The 9774-nt window shown below is 43.4% G+C and overlaps 1 protein-coding gene across 1 annotated transcript; it reads right to left on the bottom strand.

The window, feature by feature from the left end:
* Window positions 1-5544: 5544 nt before the first annotated feature.
* On the bottom strand, window positions 5545-7878 carry LOC142771357 (uncharacterized). Its single transcript, XM_075872832.1, has 4 exons — window positions 7398-7878; window positions 6726-7060; window positions 6138-6281; window positions 5545-5749 (listed from the first exon to the last, which is right to left on the bottom strand). The coding sequence occupies exons 1-2, from the start codon at window positions 7734-7736 to the stop codon at window positions 6974-6976; spliced, it is 426 nt and encodes a 141-aa protein (XP_075728947.1). The 5' UTR covers window positions 7737-7878; the 3' UTR covers window positions 5545-5749; window positions 6138-6281; window positions 6726-6973.
* Between the last annotated feature and the right edge of the window lie 1896 nt (window positions 7879-9774).

Here is a 9774-nt window from a genome sequence, read left to right as displayed (position 1 = left end):
TATTATTATTATTATTATTATTATTATTATTATTATTATTATTATTATTATTATTACTATTATTATTATTATTATTATTATTATTATTATTATTATTATTATTATTATTATTATTATTATTATTATTATTATTAATAGTAGTAGTGGTGGTGGTAGTAGTAGTAGCAGCAGCAGCAGCAGCATCGTGAAGCTGTGGCCTTGGTTGTTCTAGAGCAGGAGCCTGAGTCTCATCTCACGTGGCGGACATTATTACGCAGACAAGAAATGCTGTAGTGGTTTTGGGACGTTAAACCCCACATATCAATCAATCAAGAAATGCTGTAACAAAACAACGGAAACAGTAAAGAAACTGTGATATAGAACAGCGTGGGTCTTGAGCAGTGTGTTAGTTAATGCTATGCTATTAATGACAACTAACAGACAATGGTGCCAAAGATAGTGTAGGAGGTCGTCTATACGCAGTAATTGGAATGTAGGTGCGAAGAAATAAAAGTGGACACAAACACAACTTGCCGCCAGCGGGTATCGAACCAGCGACCACGGAATAACGCTCGCGAATCCCTACCGACTGCGCTACAACGGCGTTCTTCTCCTCATCTGCTTTATATGTGCGTCTAAGCGTGCGCAATGTTAGTCAGGGCCGCTAGTGACTTACGACTGGCTGTGGCAGCACGTCAGCGAAATTTGCCGTTTTGTGGGAACATTTAATCCGCGTGGAAACTTGTGTTTCGCGAGAGTTTATGTTGTGCGCGCACTTTTGCTTTTGTATTGAAGAAATTGAGCAGATAGCGTGGGTGTTCTACTTTGTGCCTTCATATTGGATTGTGTTTTTTTTTTCTAATTCTTTGATTCACACTATTGTAATTCTTCTTATTTAAACTACAATTACTTCTAATATCAGCTCCTATACTTCCCCTGGCATTGTAGGTTACTTCTCTAAAATATTGTGTCTAACAGAGAGAACGAGCCCTTGTATTTAGTTTCCTTCTATTTCTGCTCAGTGGTATTTATAATGTACAAGAGATTATGCATTAGAGTGTGCCATAGAGAAAGAGTAGCCGGCGTCACGCATTGGTGCCAACCAATTCTTATACACAATCATTAAAAAAGGAGCGATCGATTACCGGCCGGAGGCAGTGCCCAGCTCTTCGTACACTTGTGCGCATCAGTTCAACCCCAGCGAAGCGACCGTGCCAGCAAGCCCGAGTGTTTGGGAGCTCCCCGCCGTAGGGCCCAAACAGGCTTTCGATGTTTGGCTTCAGAAGCGTAGCACGCGTCTCGCACCTGTCGCTGAAATTCTTGCGGGCGTACCGGTCCAGAGAGTGGCCTCCACATGCGAGGGGTTTATTGTCGATCGCTTCTTTATATGCCACTCCCTTTTTGGTCGGCTTGATACTGACCATGTAACCCAACTCAGTGTTACCCAAACAAGCGGTCAGCGACTTCGCTCAACAGGGCTAATAACCTGGCTAGCGCTAGGTGTGCCCGTCCCTTTAGGTGCGGTTTTATTTTGTGTGTGTGTATGTGGGTGTGTCAGTGTGTGCGCTGATGGCATCGGTCCTCGCTTGCTCGAAGCAAGCGGCAGGTGTTTTTTTCGAGGGGCCCACCTAGGGCGGCTATTGCTTCGTCACACACAGAGAGTATGGGGTGCACCTCCTCTCCTATGATTTAATATTGATACCGATAAACACTGTTCCGGGACATTGCCCTTCTGATAGCTAGTTGACCGAAGCCTTTAATCTGCTTAGAGCCTTATTAGTATCTCAGAAAGATCCAAGCCTTCAAAGGTGTGCACTACAAGTAAAAAGCTTTCAGTGTCACGCTTCGAGATTGCACTTTCGCTACATCATTGAGCTTTAGGAACAAAAAATAAAAAAAATACACGTAAGCATTGTGTGTAACTCTGTTGCATAACTTCGGAGCACAAGTAACACAGCTGGTATTACAGGCGAGTTTACAGGCGACGAATTAAAAAAGCAATTTTTATACTTTCACTAATGCGCATACCTACGTCACAGTCACATAACAAAATGCAATATACAACATGCTATTTAACACCTGTTCACCATGTTCGAGCTTTACTTGGCCGCAAAAAAAAAAACAGAAAAGACAAATGTACCCACGAATTCTCGGCAGGCGACCAAATTTACAAATATTTTGCATGCGCAAGAGATTTTTGCGATGGGCCGTTCGCATTCGACGAGATTTCAGCACCAGGATTCGTTCCTATCTCTTTTTGAGTGCTTCGCAGGTGAATAAAATAACAAAGTGGAGTGCACGTGCACGGGATCTGCGGTGGCTCTCTTTATTCGTCGAGTTTGTGCGAGCTACCTTTCGTTCAAATGAATGTGTTCGAACCGTCCCGGCAATGAACTTGCTGGAACCGTTCCAGCGTGTTTCGTTCGAAAAGGTTCGTTCCATTTGCTGGAACAAACCATTCTTTTTTTTTTGTTTGTCTTTTCCAAGTACGCAAGAATTTCTTGTGGTAGGGCAATCAAAGAAGCGATTTTGTTTTGGTTAGCCACTAGGTATACCTTAATAAAAACCTACGATGAAACCAACTAAAGCATAGGAGACCTTACATGTGGTACTACAACAGTAATTGTATTGTATTGCAACAGTTATTACATATTAGCTACAAATAGACACATGAATCATATGTGTCTTCTTATGATCATACAAGAATATTGGATGTGCCATGCGAGTCATATGAAATTTATTAATGGAGATGTTTGTTTGTGTATGTAGAAAGTCATCTCGTAACGTGTTATTTCAAATTATGAGCGATTCAGTTTCAGATCGTGGAGAAAGAAAACTGAATATACTCTATTGCCGTGATCTTCCTTTATTTCTTTTTTCCTCGCTGGTTTCTTCTTCCGAATAGTATTAATCAAATCGCGCAGCAGGCCACGCTCTACAACTCTTACACCGTGGCCACGACAAATATCTAAACGGAGGGATAAATTGGAGCCATTGTCCTTTTTTATTCAGATTCAGGCACCAATAATCTTAGCACTACTGTCGCAATAAAAATTATGGGGTGGCTTATCCTGGCTGTGACAGTGTGAAACAGTCATTAGCAGACACTCCGAAAATAAGGAGATTTCGGCGTCACACTCAAGGTACGGGCTAATACATCTCATAGCATAGCTAACATTCTGAAGAAAAAAAATTAAACTTCTTGTGACAAAGATGTACATGTTTGAGTCTGTTACGTCTCACGACCACCCGTGCTTCTTCGGTATCATGAGTAGACGAACATCACATTCACAAAAATTTACATGAGTATTGCCGACTGCTTTTTTTTTTTTTCATTGTGCAAGCAAAGCGAAACGAAACCAAAAAGCGAAACGCTAGGACATGCCTGGTGATTTCCCCTTAGTGTTCAGATTTAATTCAATCTGCCCTTCTTTAGTAAATTCGCTTGGCTTGTAGAACCTTTGTGTTTTTGTAAAATTGCACCACCATCATCATCGCCAACAATCTTACTACGCCCACTGAAGGGCAAAGGCCTCTCCAATGATCCACCAATCAACCCGGTCTTCTCCAATGATCCACCAATCAACCCGGTCTGCTGGCCCGCTATAATACCTGCAAACATATGAAGCTCATTGGCCCACCTAACTTTTTGTATCACCCTCGTGTGTTTGCCTTCTCTGGGAATTGAGTCATAACCCTAATAACCAGCGGTTATAAGCTTTATACGTGCCCTGCCAATGTTCATTTAATCTTCTTGATATAAACTTTGATATCCCTAATTTCATTTTGTTCCCTGGCACACTCTGCTCTCTTCTTAACTCTTGGGTTACACCTAACATTTTCTTTTTCATCGCTGGCAGCGTCGTCCTCAATTTAAGCTGAACCATCTTTGTAAGTTTCCAGGTTTCTGCTCCGTAGGTAAGTACCAGCAAGATTCAACTATCACTGACCCTCAAGATGAGGTTTAGGGACAACCCTCCTCTTGAGGGTTAGTGATAGATTACCAATCTCGATTTGAGAATGCTTGCTGAATGTGGTTTGCCCCATCCTTATTCTTCTAGTTATTTCACTCTGATGGTTCGGCTCCACGGTTATATATCTGTCTAAAGCGGACATTTTTTACGCCTATCACAAAGCGCTCTTTTCTGCCCGGACTGTTGCACATTACTTTAGTTCTCTGCATAATGATTTTCAGACCTACTCTTCTGCTTTCCATGTATATTTCAGTATTCATGAGCTGTAACTCGTTCCCTGGGTCACTCATCAAGACAATGTCATCAGAAAATTGCAAAATTTAATAAATGCTCTCCACTCTTTCTTTCCTAACCCTTCCCATTCTAGGGCCCCGAAAACATCCCGTAAACACACTGTGAATATCATTTGAGAGATCATGTCTCCCTACCTTACACCCTTCTTTAATGGGATTCTGTCACTTTCTTTATCTAGAACTATGTTCGCTGTGGATCCGCTGTAGATTTCTGCCAGGATGTTTATGTAGGGTTCGTCCATGCCCTGATTCTGTATAGTACCTGCATCACTGCATGTCTCCACTGAATTAAACGCCTTCTAGTAATACATGAAGGCTTCGTGTAGAAGTTGGTAATACGGGCTGCAGCGCGAGCACGAATGTGCTAGAAGAAACAGACGAAAGTCGAGGCACGGAAAGCAAAGAGGACAACACAGCGCTCGTGTTGTCCTCTTTGCTTTCCGTGCCTCGACTTTCGTCTGTTTCTTCTAGCACATTCGTGCTCGCGCTGCAGCCCTTATTACCATGAATTCAAACAAACTAGCCCAAATTGCCATTCTTCTTCAATGTATAGAGGTTGGTTATATTCCACGCATTTTTCTATCGCCTGATTGATAGTATGAACATGGTCCATTGTGAACTAGCCTGTACGAAAACCTGCTATATCCTTGAAGCTCCCGAATTCACACCAGCCCGGTATCGAAGCCACAGATTAATCTTGCTGGTTGACGAGGTGATATACCTACATTTGGCTATAGTACACCAAAAGGGGCGCGTTCAATTTCTTAGTGTATGGAGAAGCCCGTAATCACAAATCAGTGCTCGAGATAAGCACTGATTTGCGGGCAAAATTGTTATTGTCTAGATATTATCTAAATTGCATCAGGCATGTTCACGGAACTTGGATTACATGACCACAGCCGAGTAATACGCGTAAACAACTGCTAACCCTTGACCTTTTTACAGTTTTACAGTCCATCATACAGTTGTTCCCGCTTAAATGCTGCTTCGGCGAGTAGTCAGATGGCAGGAGCACAGCGTCAAAACTAGATGCACTCAAATATCTACTGACTCACTAAATATGGACCAAATTGATTTATTCTACGCATGAGTACTACTTACATGCAGTAGTTTCCACCGTTATAATGCTGCTTGGCCAGCAGCAAACACATATTGATCAATAAAGGCTGTGAACTACTATGACTACCATTCCTCTGGATTTGATTTTTGAAGTTTGCCAAGTAGTGTTGGCATCTCTTGATAAAATCAGCATAAGGGCTTAGAAGCCTTGCGCCCGCTGGTACAACTGACTTCAAGAATCGTTATGAATATCTTTATTTCTGTCTCGGCAACAAAGACCAACAATAGCTTATTCATGTAGCCAAAGAGTGACTGTTCATACACTCCTTGGCATCTTCATGCCGATGGTCCTGTAGGTGTGTCAATGGTCACCAACTTCCAGCATCTGCAGGTCCGAGATTCTTTGTTCTATTCTTCCGTAGTTTAGTAGTTTCAGCACCATTCCTGAGAAGAAAAAAAAACGGTCGTAAATACATAAATATCAAATCCGTGTTGAGACATTACCTATACAGTGCGACCAGTGTCAATCTATGAAAATGTAGTGCGGAGGGCGACTCTGTAGCATCAGTTATAACGCCATACTTTCTACATCTTTTGTCCTTTTACAAACAGGTCAACTTAAATAAAGGTGGTCCTGACAATGGTTTGTCTTGTTCATTACTGGTGAGTACGACAAACCATTGTCACTGACCATATTGGCATATTGACAGAATATGACTAAGGTGAAGATAACTGCGTTTTTCAATATGCCTTGCCAATTGACACGTCTCGAGATCCGCATACGATCCTGGTACAATTGCGGTTGAATGCATATACACCGTTGCACACCTACCTCTCTGAGAATCTGCAGATGGCTAGGGAAGCATAACGAGATTGCAGCGTCGTGTTCCAACGCCACTTGCAAGTGCTGTGGGAGGAGGCTCGTTTCAAGCACACGAGGCATGTTGCTCCATTTTGGCGGAAGTCAAGCTTGAACCTGTCGATGAAAAAAAGTGTATATTTCGTTAAAGAACACACTGGCTCGTAGTTATAGGTGACCTTAACATGTTTATTTCACAAGGGATTCTCAAATTGCTGTTACAGATATTAGTGCAAATGTAGCAGCATATGGGGCAAATTCCAGTGAGGAATATTCCCTTGAATACTGTATGCGGAAAGAATGCTACGCCTACAAATCTACCCTGCTTAAATTTGTATCTCAATAAATGACTAGAACACACAAGTCTATAAAAACAAATTAATTTGGGCAGTTATTCACCATGACAACAGTCATTCCACGTTACTGATCGGCTAGCAGATCACGTGCACTATAGTCATCATTTCGTTTTATTAACTTCTTTAATCCCTTTGGTCACGTGACACTTACTAGTACAATGACGGAGACTAATACACTTTATCGGCAAAAGTCTATTTTACTGACCTGAGCACCAAATGAAGCGATGCTCACAGTTGCCAGGTGCACCTTGCGGACGGCATTTTTTTGCCGACTTCTCTAGCGGTTGTGATCGAGAATCTTGCCAGTGGTTGTGTCAAACGGAGTGCATGGGATGGCGGTGAACGGGACTGAAGGCCATGAAAAGTGCCCCGACGATGTTTCGAAGACCAGGGGTGTTGGATGGTCGCTCAGCCCCGAGGATGTGGCCGATGGGAGACCCCAGTCCCGGAGCCTCAGAAGTAGGGGGAAGAAGCTGAACTCGGTGCTGCTTCCAGTGTCAGCCCCGCCATGGTGTAAGTGACCTTGTCGACATGTGTCATCTGCAAATGATAATTACGTACGTGAAATATAAATACAGAAGTACAATTTCATATTCGAAGGAACGCCGGCTATCTACGTTACGATAGCCTATCGCTGTTTTGTGAAAATCACTGCGGATTTACAAACAAAAACTACTACGAGTATTTTGCGCAAAGATTAAATACTTTTGGCGAGTCGAGACCCCCCCCCCCCCCTCTCGTCGAAAATCATGACACACAAAACGCATCCCAACAATCTGGCAATAACACACGTCAACCATAGATGTCCAAGTTTCTTCAAAGAAGGCACAGCGGAGACGCAGCGAAACAGTAAAACTGAAATTTACTAATCACACACCTTTTTTTCTGGGAACGTCTTGATTCCAGCGTCGCTGTCGGGAGGTAGGGAGCCAGTAGTCTGCGGGGCCGGGCTCATCTCGAATGTAAACTGGCTTGGTGGGCAGCTCGACAGATGAGTACTGAGGACCATCTCCAGGTCAATGATGTAGTTGATTACATCCTGCAGAATTTCAAGCTCAGTGGGCTTCTTGAAGCGGTGCTCGTTGGGCACGGCTTGAGCGAGCTTCTGGAACAAGGCCAGGACTGATCCGTGGTCACGGCTCGCGTTTCTATCGATGCGGCCTTTTGCCACCATGTCCGTGCGAGCGACCTGTCGCTGGCTAATCTGAACCTTCATGACAGTGACTTCACGCGTGAGGTAAAGAACTTGCGAACCAGTGCAAAGGAGCGTACGATGCGGAATGTTTTGCAACAGGTAACGCTGGGTAGCGGGAAACTCTATGCTAAGCCGACCTCGCTGTATACAGCCAAGCTGCGCGGCGGAGGGTGGACTGAGCGGACCGGCGCGCGGACGTGGCTTTTATAGCAGACCGAGGAGCAACCCCCCCCCCCCCCCCACCCCACTCCTGTCCAGGTGCATCTTGGGGGCGGAGCCAGCTCTAGACCCCCGGCTGCAGCTGAGGTATTTTTTTCCGCTGTTTGCTACCGGGAGGCGCCACTACACTGCTGATAATTGCTAGACGCAGCAGGGGCTGCTCGTCGCGCTTTTCGAAGCTAGCCTTCTCCACGGCCATACTTTACCCCAACCTTTTTTCCTTGGTGGTTTTGGGCTGATCCTGCGTTGCTCACAGTGGCAGCAATCATTATTTTCTCGACCCCTGTAGATTACCTTTTTGCACAGGGAACAACTTATTAGCTCATTTAGGCGGGCGCAAATCAGCCCCAAGCTGCTCGTTTTTTTTTTTTCGGTTCACCTTTCATCCTTTTCTATCATAACCCAGTTTTTAACTATAGCTCTTATATCACCAAAATCACCCTTTCAGCCCGTTGCTATGGCTCTATCATTGAAAATTCGTTATGGCGCAAATCGAGCGAGGGCGAAGGACACGCAGAGCAAGAGCGTGGACATTCTCACGAAAAAAAAAAAAGCTCACAGTAGAATCTCTTCATTTTTATTTATTTGTTTGTTTGTTTATTTTGCTGTCATTAAGGACTGAGGTGTGTGTGTGTGTGTGTGTGTGTGTGTGTGTGTGTGTGTGTGTGTGTGTGTGTGTGTGTGTGTGTGTGTGTGTGTGTGTGTGTGTGTGTTCACGCAACGTTCATTAAAAAACGTTTATATTTCGAATCGTTTGGAAGGTACAAACAAACTTGCTGGTTCGGTTAGCGAAATATTGATTAGGATTGTATATGGTTTATGGCTAATACAAGTTCATCGCACTTGGTGCAAACTCAACGAACCGTGAAAGCTCCTCTTCAGCAGTCGGTTTTAAGGAATTGCCTTTTTACAATATTTTTCCACTTTCTGCACTTTTTTAAATCACATCGCTCTACAGGGTGACATGGAAGGGGCTACAAAGACACCGGGAAAATATCTATTTTCGAATGAAGTCTCTCTCTCTACACTACAGCGCCAAAATAACAACAGATATGAATGAAGACCACAAGAATATATTTATGCGGGACGCTTTACTGGGGAGTCGTCTTTTTGCAATGCCAGGAAAGCCAATCTCAGGGACAGGCAACGTTTCACGAGAAACAAAAAAAATATAAAAACAAATAAACGAAAGACTCTTGGTGAACCCGCCTCAATGTTTCTTGAGAGAAGTTGCTTTGACGTCAATCGTTGTAACAGCGTCTGTTTGTCCTTCAGGGTTGCATTGTATGAAAAGTTTGTTTACGTCCTGACGAATCAATCTTTTACTGATGCAGGCCGCTTCCACTTTCAGACAGCGAGACAACGAGCTTTTTTTTTTTTTTGGAGGAATACTATTGTTGTACTTTAAAATCTCTTAACATCTTTAAAAGTCTTTTAGAATGGATACTTGCCTACTAGCTCCACTCTCTCTTATTCTAAGGTTTAATACGCTTTAATAAACTGCAATGACGTAAATGTTGAAAACTATTTAGAAATCTGGGACGTCGCAATGACGCACCAGCCGGGTAAATTCGGCACGTTGCTTGAAAAGAACGAACACGTTGACCTTCATCCTGCATGTTACTGGTCGACTGATTAGAGGAAACTGAAGTATGACGGAGTTCTTCAGAAATACTTTACCAACCTTTGCGGTCATATTTTTCATTAGCAATGTTCTGTGCAATTGTCCTAACAAGCGATACTGAGACCGAAAGAGAGAGAAGTAACATAAGAACGTTTCACCGTGAGCCATCCTGATCCGGGGAGTCCTTTTTCAGCCTCTTTCTATGATTCACTGAAG

Source organism: Rhipicephalus microplus, chromosome 9 (genome assembly GCF_043290135.1).
Source record: "Rhipicephalus microplus isolate Deutch F79 chromosome 9, USDA_Rmic, whole genome shotgun sequence".
In the NCBI taxonomy this organism is placed as follows: domain Eukaryota; kingdom Metazoa; phylum Arthropoda; class Arachnida; order Ixodida; family Ixodidae; genus Rhipicephalus; species Rhipicephalus microplus.
This window is presented reverse-complemented; position numbering and strand designations above follow the sequence as displayed.